Source organism: Euprymna scolopes, chromosome 21 (assembly GCF_053919585.1).
Source record: "Euprymna scolopes isolate OS-2025 chromosome 21, ASM5391958v1, whole genome shotgun sequence".
NCBI lineage: Eukaryota > Metazoa > Mollusca > Cephalopoda > Sepiida > Sepiolidae > Euprymna > Euprymna scolopes.
This window is the reverse complement of record NC_136502.1, coordinates 39,849,852-39,864,733: the sequence shown is the minus strand read 5'-3', so window position 1 is coordinate 39,864,733 and position 14,882 is coordinate 39,849,852. Positions and strand designations below refer to the sequence as shown.

Below are 14,882 nucleotides of genomic sequence, written 5' to 3'. Positions count from 1 at the left end.
TCCAGAGGATTTTATGATTTTCATTTTCCATCACTGACTCTGGTTTGTGTTTGTACGATTTTGTCCGCATGTTCAAACTGCAAACATTTCCATAGATCCCAAAAGACTGCCTTTCGCGTGCAATCTATCTGTTTTAGTATCCTTTTTAGACTAAGTTTGCTTCATTCGTTTGTGTGATTTACTGTTTCATCTCTTTGTCTACAGAGTCTACATTTACTATTTATCCTAACTTTTATATATTATGTTCACATTGTCACACTGGTTCTCATCAAATCACCAAATTTAAGCAATGATGAGTCTGGGCCAGATGGGTGACCATTTGGGAATAGCAGGCGCTGTATGTGCTCTCCGCTTACCTCGGGAGAGGTGTGTTTGGAGATTGCCACAAAATGTTTCATTTACAAGTCACAGCATCATCAGTGATGTTTGTGGTCTTCATCGGAAACAATGGACAAGCATCATTATACATTACATCATGAACATGTTTTGTGTGGTTGTCAATAGTTCCGTTTATGACTATTATTGCTATTATTATTACAGCTCTTAAATTTTTAAACATATATATTAGATGTTAAAAAATTTATCCAAAGACTGATATTTTCAAAAGAAATTCCTTATGAATCTAGATTTTCATCACTTGATTACGAAATCCAATTGCTAAAAATGTAAGATCTCATGAAGAAAACGGATGACAAATTTAAAAAAAAAAAAAATGAAGACGTGACAATCAAAGATGATATGTATATATATATTTTTTTTTTCAGGTCTCATCTATGAAGAATGGTTTGTTGGCAATCTCACAAGAAGCTCTAATCTGTGGAAACATCAGCTATCATGAGTATAACGGTATTCTTGTGGACCAAGAAGAGAGAGAGAAACTGGCTCGAAGTTTAGGACCAGCAAACAAGGTTTGTACCCCCCCTCCTCTAAATGACAATAGTATTTTATCCTTATTTCATTATCATTTTTTAAAAAGAAATTCTTGTAGTTAATAGAAATTTTATTCAGAAACCTTTTTTTGATATTAAAGTAATAGGATTGCTGGAAGAATTTTGATTGATTCTAAGTGTCTATATCCTATATGTGTTTGTATGGTCATTTAGTTTGCAATGTTTGTAGAGTGAGGAGGTGAGAAACACCTAGGTTGCTGATGGAGTGTGTTTGATGATTGAAAATTTGAAAGATGTTTTGAAACTAGTTTTTTAAAATTTTTTTTTTTTATACTATTAATCAGTTAATTCACACCAAACAAGTCACAATGTCACTCGAACATTAGGAGCTACCATTTGGGAACAGATTTGCAGGGATACTACTTTGTAGGGAGTTGGGAAACGAGATGTCTGTTCACATTTCACTTAAACTTCAGGTTATTATTGATGACCAACCTCAAGGAAGCTGTACTTTACAATTTCGTCATCGTCGTCATATTTGGTTTAATGTCTGTTTTAGTAAAGTTCGCTATTACCCTTCTTTATCTTAATTCATTCTTTATCACTTTCATATTTTTAGGCCTTCCCTTGCAATTTCAACTGCTGTGTCATCCATTTTTTTTTTTTTTTTTTTTAAATGTAACCAAATCAGTGAAGTTCTGCACACATCTTCCTATACTGTCCAAATTGAATCTTCCTCTAAAGTCATCAGATCTAAACCTGTCTTTACTACTTGCATTACACATTCATTGTATCATTTTCATAATTTCTCTCCATGCAACATATCCTCAACCCTCACTTGCTTAATTTCACTTCCATACATCACCTTATTATGTACACATGTTTGATAGACTCTTCCCTTTGTCAACATTCTGGTGTTTAGTAAAGGCAGACGTTCCATAAACTTACTCCATCCATGCTAAACTCTTGCTATCAGACCAGTACCAGCTCCTCCCTGTGCTCCAGTGGTATCAATAAAGTAGCAGGACTTTTGTCAACTTCAGATACCTCGCCATCCAAATATACTTTCTTGACTGAATATCATCTGTCAGCCTATGTACACTTCGATTACACTTTTTGTGTACTTGTAAGTAACTGCAAAACATAGAATTGCTCCAAACTCCATTTTTACAAACCAGGCAGAGGAAGTTTCACCTTTCTGTGGACTTTCCAACCTTACAACCACTGATGATTGCTTTGATCTTGGTAACATTCACTTTCAAACCTTTACACTCTATAGTTTTCCTCCAAGTCTTTAATTTAACAAGTAGACCTTCCACTGTTTTATAGGTAAGCACTAAATTATCAGTCTAATGTGTCTCTTCTGGACAATCAGTATAAAACATCTCTTGATACTCTGTCAAAAGGTTTCTCCAAGTCCACAAAAGTTAAATACAGGTTCTTCTTGCCTTGATACATCTACTGCATTTGTTTTAGGATAAATGTAAAATAAGTGGTACTTTTCCCAAGAGAATGTGAAAAAAAATCATTTGAAATCTTTTTCTCCCTTTTTTCCCCCCTTCCACCTTCTCCCTTTTCCCCCCTTTTCCCCCTTTTCCCTCCTTTTTTCTTTTCCTTCCTTTTCCTCTTTCCCTGTTTTTTTTTTCTCTTTTCCCGTTTTTTTCTCTTTTCCAGTTTTTTCTCTTCCCCCTTTTTCCTCTTCCCCCTTTTTCCTCTTCCCCCCTTTTCCTCTTTCCCCATTTTTCCTCTTTCCCCATTTTTCCTCTTTCCCCCTTTATCCTATTTTTCTATTTTCCTCCTATTTCTCCTTTCTCCCCCCACTCTCCTTTCTCCCCCCACTCTCCTTTCTCCCCCCACTCTCCTTTCTCCCCCACTCCTTTTTTCACTCTCCCCTTTCCTTCTTTTTTCCTCCTTTTTATAATTTTCTTTTTTTATCTTTTACATTTATTTTTTCTACTTTTTCCTTTTTCTTTACTTTTTTCTATTCAAATTTCTTTTCTGCAACTTTTTTTGTTTTGTTTTAAACTTTTATTATCAACATTTGTCTTTTCTTACTTTTTTTTCTGTTTCTTTCTCTTACATCTTAAAGCTTTCTTCTTTCCTTTTCTATTTTTTGATTTCCTTTCCAACTTTACTTTTGACCCAATTTTTTATTGTTTAAAATACCAGACACAATCTCCTCCTCATTATTCTTTCACCTGTTATTTTCATGTATCTGCTTTTACCTCCCATCACAGTATATCTATAAACATCCTTATCTTAGCATTCTTAGCAAGATATCCTATGGCAATCCTATTTATTCTATTATTCTGCTTTACATTTAAAAGTCAACATAGTTTATAAAGCACATTTTTGTTTCTACTGCTCTAGCAGATGCTTGTAAAATCCTATGTTTCAATTATAAAACTCTTTCATATTTTTGTTTTATAACTTTTCCTTTGTTGTTTTGAGGCTTGCATTCAAGTTATTGATTGCTTATGTAAATTGCTCTTTTTACTGGTGTAATTAGGATTGCTTTTAGTTGCATGCTAGTAGAAATGGAGAGAGAGGGCAGCTGTTATAGCTGAGGAAATTAACAACTATTAAGTTGGGGATGAAAAATATGGAAATAATTAATATAAATTATAGTATAGAAATTAAAAAGCCAGATAACAATGTGTTTTTTTTTTTTTCCCCTCTCTCTGAAATAAATTATTTATCTTAAAATAATGAACAACCTTTTTTCAAATCTTTACCCTCTTCTGCCATTTTTTTTTCTTGTTTTTGTAAATCATCTTGCCCATTGAAGATAAAAACATCTCTCGTGGATAGTATTCTGTGGAGGTGTTAAACACGGTTGCTTTAATTGATATAAAAATTGTATTCGTCAACGATGGTGAAATGTTTTAGAAGTTTGAAACGTTTAGTCAGATAAGAATCTGTAAAAAAAAAATAAAAAGAGGTCTTGAGTCCTGAAAAAAAAAAATAAGTGTCAAAACATTTACATGACAGTTTGTATGCAAGTGCATTATCATATTCGGTTTAATGTCTGTTTTACATGCTGGCATGTGGTGGACAGCTTTTAGAAACTGACTTCCAAACTAACCTATCTCTGACCAGATATTTATTTATCCCTCTTTCTCTCAATTCTATTCTTATCATTTCCTTTCATGATTTCTTTGGCTTTCCCCTGCCAAATAACTCTGTTACCATTCTCCTATCATTTCTCTCCATGCAACATATGTCCTCAACCCTCATTGGCCAGGTTTCACTTCTGTACATAATCACACTTATATTTGCATGTATATAGTTGTGTTATAGATTTGGTTGGATTTTTATTCAGCTGTTCAGTCACAGATACCTACGTGATTGTGTTGCCATTATTATGCAACCTTTAGGGTATTGGAATCAGAAAAAAATTGCCTATTGTTGCTAAGGCTAGCTCCTTTACTGCGGAATAGAATACACCATTTTTATGGGTTTGGTTTCTAAAAAGGTATGAACTTGCATGTTTCTGCATGACCTCTTGACACTTAACTCCCCTTTTTACAAAATAGGTAGTCTTTCCTAAATTTTATTGGATATCACATGAATTCACTTCAACTATGAGAAATCCACCGGTTAATTCATCCCCTTCCTGCAGATGTAAATAATGTGATTAAATATCTCTTCACTTGCATACAACCTCTTTTTCATAGAATAAACCTTTCTACACTCTCTCTCTCTCTACTTGTTATTTTCATGAAAGGTTGTCAACTAAACTTTAATATCTGGTCCTTCTTATAAGGCATTCACAGCAAGAACTTTTCTTTCTTCCTCTGTGTGCCTACCATCAGGTGGAATTTCCATAACCAGATTATTCGCACAAGCTTTGCATTCTTTAGAATGCATTACCATGGAACTGCTTCACTGCAGATTACAACTATTTTTTTTTTTTTATATGTAACATGATGAACTATTCCCATAGATATTTAAATGTGATACTGACAATCATTCCATCTCCCTTAGTGACTTTTGATTTTGATAAGTGGTGATCATTTTTAGTTTAAAAATAAAATGGCACACTTGATGCAGAAAATTTGTTTTCTAAGCCCTTTGAAGGCTTTGTGTTGTTAGTCAATAAGAGCCCTCCCTGGTTGGTTCAAGGTGATTTTAATTTCAACATGGTCACACACACACACACACACACACGCACGCGCGCGGTCTCTCTGTATAGGGGTTTTTCAGGACAATCTGGCATGAGGATACTTTTCCCTACAAGTAAACCCTGATTAAATATTCAAAATCACATCATATTTGCGGCCCAGATTAGATCTTGGTATGGTTAACCCACATTGGCTTCTACAAGGAATAGTGCACCATGTCCAAGTAATGTTATCTAAAGTAACAACACGAAGCTAGATACCAAACTAGATGAATTTTTGTCTTAACCAAAAGACCATAAGAAAGATATACACTAACATATTTAACTGGTCAATTGTGGAGTTATGTTAACTTCTTTACTAACACTGTGTTTGAAATGTAAAAGAGAACTTCAGTGCAATATTTGAATATCTATATATCTCGATTAGAGATCAAGTGTTAGCTTAAGGAAGGGGTCTCCTTGATTTCGGAGAACTTTTCCTGAAGTAAAATGAAACAAAAAAATAAAGAATAACAAATATGCTATTATATAGAAAAACGTGGGCATGAAAAGTAATATGGTTAAGATTTAAACATGGGAAAGTAAAAGGACTAGGTGTTAAAACTGGAAAAGAAAAGGACAAGATATTCTAGTAAAAAATATAATAAATTTATAACTTAAAATATTACAGCATTAAGAATTTTTTTAAAATTCAATTTAACATTATATAATCAATTCTTAATTAATACTGCAATATTATAAGTTATAAATTTATTATATTTTTTACTAAAATATCTTTTCTTTTTCTTTTCCAGTTTTAAAAACTAGTCCTTTTATTTTTCCATGTTTAAATCTTAATCGTATTACTTTTCATGCCTGCATCTTTCTATGTAATCCATGATTTTTCTAGGCTTTGCTTTAAAATTTTCTGTCTCTGCTTCACTTGTTACCTGTGAATTATTAGTGACAGTACAGTTGCGCGACAGATCGGGACAACAGTGAATTATTAACGACAGTACAGCTAAGCAACAGATCGGGACAGCGGTGAATTATTAGCAACAGTTTTTTTTTTTTATTCTATTACGTCATCATCTCTGCTGTTCCCAGCCAATTTGAGGTAGTGTAACAAATTTGGTTGCTATGGTAACCAACAGCCAATCAAAAAAAAAAAAAACTGTCTCTTTGTTGTTTACAGATTCTGAGAATTTTTGAACACAGTAATTTTATTATATCTTTTGCTTTACTAGACGAAAATTATTAGTATTTTTTTTTTTCTCAAAATATAGCTGAGAAAGTAACCTATGAACTGAAAATTATTTGAAATTTGTTCACAAAATGAGTAAGCGGTGCAGTTTCAAAGCAGTTCTAAATGAGTAAAACTAACACTTAGCCATATATTCAAACGCTACCGTGTTTGAATGATAAATATATATTTGTGCTCTGGATTGAAAACTTATGTTTCTTGATATTTCTAAGAAGAGAGAACTTTATTTCATTTTTATTTCAATTGTTTTGTTTTACATCTTGTACATATTATCTAAGTGTATGCTTATTTACTCCACTTCATTTCATTCGTTTTTCTTTTTCTCTGCTTTGTAGGTCATGTTTTTACGCAACCATGGTGTGGTGGCTTGTGGTGACTCTGTAGAAGAAGCCTTCCACTATGCAGTAAATGTAATGACAGCCTGTGAGACTCAGGTATGTAACAAAATGGATGATATTTATTAAGAAGCTACCATTCAAAATATTTTTATTAAATATAAGTATTTCAGATTTCTCTGAAATGTGTTTACATACAAAGAATGTATTGAATATTTGAAACACTAATATTTTTGTTTTACTATTAATTTATGCAAGCTCTAATTGATATAACCTATTAATTATTGAGCTTATGCTTAACAATAATGTTGAGTATGAACTACTCTATCTTTTTATATGAGTATGAATTACTATCTTTTTAAATATATATGGGTGAGTTGCACCCAGGAGAATTCAAGAGTTTTATCAATTAGAATTTTTCTTATATTTAGAAAAGAATGTAACTTGTTGAGCTTGGTTTAAATTTTTTGAAAAGCCAGTAAATTCAAAAGTAATCTGTCACTTTCTCGGTGAGTTAAAATTGTAGCAGTACTGTTTTCTTCCATTTATTAATATAGAGAAAGGAGAGGAGGAGGGAAAGTGTTTAACAATTTAACAAAATTGATAAAAAAAATAAAGTTTTTATTTTGTACATTTTTTAGTGGATCAACCATTTTTCCAGTATATTTAATCCCAAACTATTTTACAGGATTAGAATCAAAACTAACTTGTAAATGATTTTTAATTCATAATTTAAAATATTGTGTTTTTGTTACTGGGTGTTTGAAAATAATTTCTTTGGGATAAAATAGTTGTATTATCTATTTGCTGAGAAAATAGGAAGCAAAGCAGTCAGATTAACTTTAAAAAAAAAAAAACCCAAAAAAACACTTGATCAAACAAAGATGTGAGTAATTGAAAGAGAACTTGCATGAAATAAGAATGGGGGGATAAAACAAGAATAAGTCAAAGGGGGAGAGTGATAGACAGAATCTATCTTAGTGAGAAAACTGGGTCACTTGATTGATTGATTGATTGATTACAGATTGTAACTAATTAGATGACTTTTTTTTTTTATCAAACTCTTGAACTGTGGAAAGAATATTTTGGCATGTATTTTATGTGATCAAAATATATAGAAAAAGGTCTTGTGGAAACAAACGTTTGTTCGCTCAGTTTTAGTATAATAATAAATACAAGCAGGAATAGTCAGCGTTGTCTGAATCGAATGTTTTGTCCTTAGCTTATAAACTTTTTTTTGTAAATTTTATAATATTCAATTTTTGTCATGGCATCCAAGCATGTACTCACTTTTGATTGGGTGACAGATGGTGTAAATAAAAAGAATTTTCATTACAAAATTTAACAAAAATTTTCAAGTCTTTACACTACCTACCTAGAGACCTAGTATGTTTTTTGTTTCTTCCAAGCAAAGAGAAGTAACTCTGCATTGTCAAATATGGAGTTACAACACTTTATTTAAAAAAAAAATTTTTTTTTTTAATGATAGTATCCATATAAAAATAATTCCTACCTAGTCAAAGTATTTTCTCGAAGAAATTAAATCAAATTACATTTTGCAATGATCTACCAAGAGAATTAATGAACTACATTCAAGTATTCATTTTATAGGAAGAAAACTATTGATGACAAACATAAAAAACAAGACTGGCTTTACTTTATATATTAGATCTCAAAGAAGGTCAATAACTTGATCGTTCACGCTAATAAATGTTTGTTTACTGAAAGTAATTAATTATTGGAGCAAGTCCCCAGGACGTGTGAATAATGCAACCAGTATAAATTGTTTTAAAAATAATATTCACTGATTTTGTGATTATGATTGAAAGAATTGATTGCATGGACATTGTTGGGTCATTTCAGGTGAGCATTTTCAATGAATTTAAACTTAAAGCAAGTTATACTGTGTTGAAAGAAAACTGAATTTTTATACAATATACTAAAGTTGAGGTATTCAATATTTGTTTCTCTTATGACTTTTTTTTTTTTTTTATATGTTTTAATTACACAAAATATATGCTGAAATATTCCTTGTTATTTGGATTCTTTGGACTACGGTTCTCATCTTGAGTGCCATTTTCACTATGTTTTGGTTGATGCAATCTCCAGCTTTCTTCAGGTGTATCTTTTCAAATTTGGGAATTTTAACAAAATTTTGAAGGAACACTTTATTTACTTCACGGGGGGTATGACTGAATAGAGGTCTTAAGTAATTCACAATTGTATTTTTCCATTGCTCACACTGAGAATTGAACCTTCAACCTTCAGGCGAATATCATTTACACAAGTGATTTTGTTTTTCCAAGTATTATAACCACTGCGCCACAGATCTTTGCTGGGGTTACATCGACCGAAACACGAAAAAAGAACTCAAAATGAGAACAATAGTCCAAAGAAATTAAATAATACAAATAACCACTCCTCCTCTCAAAAATTCAGAAACATAAAATATTTCTTGGTTTTGGGATTGAGTTATATTTCAAATTTTATCATTTTTATTGTTTTAATTGGTCATAATTTGCAATTAATTAATCAAGTGGCCCATCTCTCAGTAAATTTTTGCCTCTCACTCTCATCCACTTGTTTGGACCCCCTCTCGCCCTGCTCTTATGTTATCTATCGATTATTTAGTTAAATTCTGTTAATTTGCACTATCAATTAACAGTCAAAGTTAATAAAACTAAGTATTAAAACTCAAGATTTGTATTGTCTATTATAAACTAAACAAACAAATCACTAAGTAGTAAGACCATTTAACACTTAGCTGGCAATATAACAAGCAAAAGCAACTGATTTGGTATCCTGTCTTTATTTTCAGAAAAATTAAATTGCCTTTGCAAACTTAGTTTTTCCTGATTCAAACAATCTAACAAGTCACATTTTTTATTGTAGTTTTTATTCATTTTGCATTGACATTAAATAAATAAATAAAAAAAATTGTTTTTACCACGATGCATATGGAAGGCATAAATAAATCCATTCTGTTGAGACGTTGCCAAAAGTATTTTTGAATTTATGTTTCACGTCTAATTTCTATTCCTCTTTTTTTTTTCTTTTTTTTTTTTCAGATCAGTGCTATGCCTGCTGGTTTAGACAACTTGATTCTTGTTGATTCTGATGTACAAAAGAAAACTTTCGGATTGGGTAGTCAAGGGGGAGGTGGCGTAGATACCAGTGGTCGGAAATGGAAGACAGGAGAACTAGAATTCGAGGCTCTCATGCGCATGTTAGACAACTCCGTATGTATCTCTTGCATTTGTTCTTGAAAAATCATTTCATTTAAAATATTTTTCCAAATCCCATCAATTATGGCTTAATCAGTCAGTCTTGCTAATATTCTCAGTTTTTGCCTTTTTATATATATATATATATATAAAATTGGTAGCTAAAATTCTCAATATTCTACAGACGGGAAAGCTGAATTGGCCGGTGAAATTTGTTTGGCTCCAATTAGGAGGAGGAGGGGAATATATCAAAATCTTTGTCATTATTTAGTCATGGTTACATTTTTATTTCTTTTTTATTTGAATTCTTTAGACTTTGTATATTAATAAAGAAACACTTGAATTCACAAAAAAAGCCTCAAAAAAACGCTTCTGTCCTGTTGAAAAATCAAAATCCCATGAACATTATATAACAGCACTCATGGAAATTGTTAATAAAAGTTATGATGCTTTTTGCAAACCTTATCCACCTAGCTCCAATCATGAATATCCACCTGTCTTTTTCATCATCATTCAATGATATGCGGGGACACTTTGCTGATTGTCTCCTCAGTGACACCATGATCTTCAATGGTCTTCACACTCACTGAACAACTGATGAACAAGCCAAACAAATAGCAGCAGAATTCAGCTGAAAACTCATCAATTGATTAAGATCAGAAATATTTCAGAGAAATAAAAACATTAAATTTATACTCAACCATAAGGAATGTTTCGTTCACTATCACAGAGGTAAAAAAAAAAGATGTTCAGTTAATGAAACGCAAGAACATAGCTACTGACAAAAATGAAATTTGCTGTTAGTTCTTGAAACACTTTACAAAAAACGTTGCTTACAATACTTCTGCAGATATTTAATGATTTAAAGTGCACAATCAAATTTCCAAAATCCTTACTCAAATCTATTATCATCTCAATCCCTAAATCTTGCAAAGATTAAACCCAACAATTTTATTATGTTACCAATAATACAGTACAAGAACCGTAAATAAAAATAGCTAGTCAGAAGCAAAATTTTATTTGTCAACTTAAATGCTACTTGAGTCCTACTTCAAAAATCAGACAAGATAATTTTATATGTTAGATTGTATAGCCATAAATGTGCTGTAAAACCAAATTTCCCAACCAAACCCCCAAACCCTAAAAAGCACAATTCTAAGACTAAAACTATGATATTAGTTGAAAGTGAACATTTCTATCTAAGATAGAATAAGATAATATTTTATTAACATATTTTTTTCTGTTCCAGCAGTGTTGTGGTTGATATAATAAATAAAACTGTTGTGAAGGAAAATCTCTTTTCTATCTACTTGCTAGGGTTTCCGTACTGGTTATATCTACCGTAGTCCACTAATCAAGCAAGAGAAAGACCATGGAAACAGTGAGATTGAGCTACCACCCACATCCAGCTCGTTCACCTATGTATATGACGGTGAAGTAGACCGCTCTAAGTATGTGTAAGTAATATTATTTATATCATCGTTTTATCAGGTAACAGTGTTTAGATCACAAAAATATTTTGTTTGCCAATTGATATTGAATTAAACATTGCAATACATCGAACATATTGTAGTATATATAGCTCCTTTGAGCTAACATGACATTATTGAATTGACCCATCCATATGCAACATTATACATTAACAGGTAAATGAGGTCAATATAAGTAAAATAGTGTTATCTCGCAATCAGAGACCGGAACACGTTACATCTGTCACTCTGACATTTTACAAATGTAAGGAATTAAATATAGATTATGAGTAATTTGATATATTTATTCAATTTCTCATACACAGGGGGGCCCGATTGGAAAGTTCATTTCAGTTACAGCTTTTTTTCTTTTTCTTTTTTTTTTTTATGTAAACTACTCACATCTTTAATATACAAATAATTTTGCAATCTATATATCTATAAAAGTGAATGTGTCTGTGTGTGCGTGTACATTTCTCTATGCAATTTTTAATCCAGACTCGAAATTTGATATACAGGGTACTGAGATTTGGGAAAATCTTTGTGATACGTTTTCGGCCAGAAATTCGGCTGTTAAGGGGTCAAAGTTCAACGATTTGACCTTTGAGAACTCCTCCGACAATTTTGGGTCTAACCACTTGAAATTTTAGATATAGGTTCCTTGGACATGGATCTAACTTAATAACTTGATTTGAGCTCAAAACAATAAATTTTAAGGTGTCATAATAGGGATCAAAGTTAAAAAAATTGACCTTTTTTTTTTTTTTGCTCAGCATACACCTCCAAACACCCGGGCAACGCCGGGCATCCATGCTAGTATTTAATATAAAACTAAATCAAACAGATCATTTTCTTGACTTATTTGAATAATTTAAATTCTACAAATATTCTGAAACAAGAAAGAATAAGCCTACAATTTGGATAAAAATCAGCAGTTGCTAATCATATTGCATTGAAAAAAAATTATTTTCTTAAATTGTTTTTATTTGTTTGGCATCTCATCATTTTAATATTCATTCTGATATAGGTCACCATTACGTACAGCGCTGGAACGTCAAAAGCAGCAACAATACAAAGCTGGCTGGCTAATCTCTCCCAACACCTACAAGAAAAAAGAAATTGATGAGATAGGAACTGCAAATCCTAAGAAGATAACAAAGGTAGAATTCCTTCTTCTTTTTTTTTCTTTCCCCTCCGTATTCTTTGAATAAAAAATATTTTAGAAATAAGTCTTTCATAGTATATTGTAGCACTGTACAAATGGAGAAGTTTTTCCAACTCTCCCATCAATCAGCAGTGACAACAATATACAAACATACTCTTTCTGTCTTATCCTAGTTTTTTTTTTTTTTTTTTTATCTATTATGATCTTCTTGACACTCAACTGTTTTTCTAGTATATTTATGAGCATTTATCTTTGAGCCATCATTGTTCATTCAAGCCAATTTTGTGTCCATTTAATCTGTTTTGTTTTCTGCATGTCTTACAATTACTAAAATTAGTTAAAGGCTCAAGAAATAAAGGAAAAAAAAAAGGGAAAGTTCAATACTACATGAAATTTGGGGGAAAAATTCATTTTGTTTGGTAGGTTGGTTGGAATTTTTTTTTTTTTTTTTTTTTTTCAGAATCATTGTTAATGTTATAAGCACAAAATGCCTATAATATTTAGCAAAATCTGAATTTCATTTTCATAAATAAATGTAATAAAACATTTTCAGAAAACTAACCCTTATCCTCGAGTGGCCTCTCGACCTTGATAAGAGGGGACATCCATGTTTAAAAAAAAAAAAAAGCTTAAAATAAAGCATGAGTTTTTTGTTTGTTTTTTTTTTCTTTCAGTGGATTCCTGAAGGCTCTGACAGAAGTACAACTGTAAAGATTGAAAATCCCAACCAATTTGCACCACAAGGGACCAATCCAAAAGAATTCAGAGAAAAGCAAAAGCAGGTAAGTAATATCATGTGATACAAGATGGCTACCTGGTAAAGTCTGGGAGTAATGGATGAAAATGACTTAAGTTACAAATAAATGGAAGTTCATTTTGATGAATTTAGTTTCGTAATTAAATTGTTGGTGTTTATTAAGATAGGTAGCAGATCAATTTTTTTAAATATGTCGTTTTAAGCAAAACAACAGTACTTACTTACTTGTCATGTCAAAAATAGTAATATATCCAAAAATTATGAAAATTCGTCAAGTAGAATGACTGCTATTACTAGAGTAAAAAAAAGTCCATCACTATAGTCTTAAAAAAAGTCTGCCATTAAAGTGTCGAAAAGGGAGAGAAGTACACTCTGTATCCACAATCTTTAATTGTTCACATCTAAGGAAAATGCAATTGATGTAATTTTTGGATATATTACTATTTTCGACATGATAATTAAGTAATATTGTTTTTGCTTAAAACAACATTTAAAAAAATTGATCTGTCAACTCTTTCATAACAAGCATGAAATTGTTTTTGGAAATAATTTTTTTTTCTTTATTTTAGTTCTTTATACTATTGCATTTCTAATTTTGAAAAAATATAATCGATTGAAAAAATTAAAATGTGTGAGTAATATGAGTGCATACCCCCCCCACAGGTCTCAAATGTCTGAAGTTTTATAATTTGATTAATATATATTGATTTTTGAAAAGTACATAATTTTTAAGGCAGTAGTTTGGCACTTTGATAAAAGAATGCATAAGCAGGAAAGCAGATATTTCTGTCCTCACAAGTCTTTTTAAGTAAGAATGCATGATGGTGATCCATTCTTAATGAATAGTTAAAGGCCCCTTGCATCCTTAAAAATATAGTTGTGTAAGTAGATATTAGAAGTAAAAAATTTTTACCTAGTATTACTGTATCTAACTGATTTTAATAAATAGATTGATATCTATTTTTACATGAAAGATAACATTACAACTAAATAAAGAAAATTGTTGAAATGTTAAGAAAAGACAGGCAAGAAAAATGGACTTCTTTGTGACTTTTCGTAGTATTTCTTTCATTTCTTTTTTTTTCTTTTTTTTTTCTTTTTTTTTTTTTTTTTGTCTTTCATTTTCAATCTTTTTTTTATTCATTGATAACAATCTTTTTCACATGACTTTTTTAATAGCTGTAAGAAGGTATAAATTGCACCAGAATGTCATATGATACAACAATCTTTCAGTCATATTTTTCCTACTTTTTTCTATGTTTCACCATAACTAGGTCTGCATAGGTAGGATCATTACTATTGAATTTTGCAGCCATAGATTTAATAATTATTGGTAACCACTCTCATAAGACTTATGGTACAATCCAACTATTCTAAAGATCTACCTCTATTTTATTAATTATGATTATGATAAAATGCTATCTTCTTCCTTCAATTTACAAACTCTTTGCTTTTCTATATTATAAATAGTTTCATCATTTATCTTCAACTCCATCTATTACAAAATGGCTTACATCAGCTATCCTGAACTCAACTTGCTACCCCATAAAGAAATTATCTGTTATTTGAAATACTTTTTCAGGCGCTTCTATCATTTTATTAACATTGTCAAAAAAGATTACATTTCCACTAGAGTTAAAGAAAAGCTATATACAAAATTATAACCTCTCTGTATT

The 14,882-nt window shown here is 31.1% G+C and overlaps 1 protein-coding gene across 47 annotated transcripts in view; it reads left to right on the top strand.

Annotated features, from left to right (window-relative positions):
- Positions 1-14,882, top strand: part of LOC145242141 (protein hu-li tai shao-like) — a 271,491-nt gene that overhangs the window by 194,282 nt on the left and 62,327 nt on the right. For all 47 annotated transcript variants that reach the window (XM_080105113.1, XM_080105104.1, XM_080105102.1 and 44 more), the window contains 6 exons: positions 765-908; positions 6,592-6,690; positions 9,660-9,830; positions 11,133-11,272; positions 12,312-12,444; positions 13,124-13,231. In XM_080105113.1, coding sequence (XP_079961239.1) covers positions 765-908; positions 6,592-6,690; positions 9,660-9,830; positions 11,133-11,272; positions 12,312-12,444; positions 13,124-13,231 — 795 coding nt within the window. The remainder of the gene's footprint in view (positions 1-764; positions 909-6,591; positions 6,691-9,659; positions 9,831-11,132; positions 11,273-12,311; positions 12,445-13,123; positions 13,232-14,882) is intronic.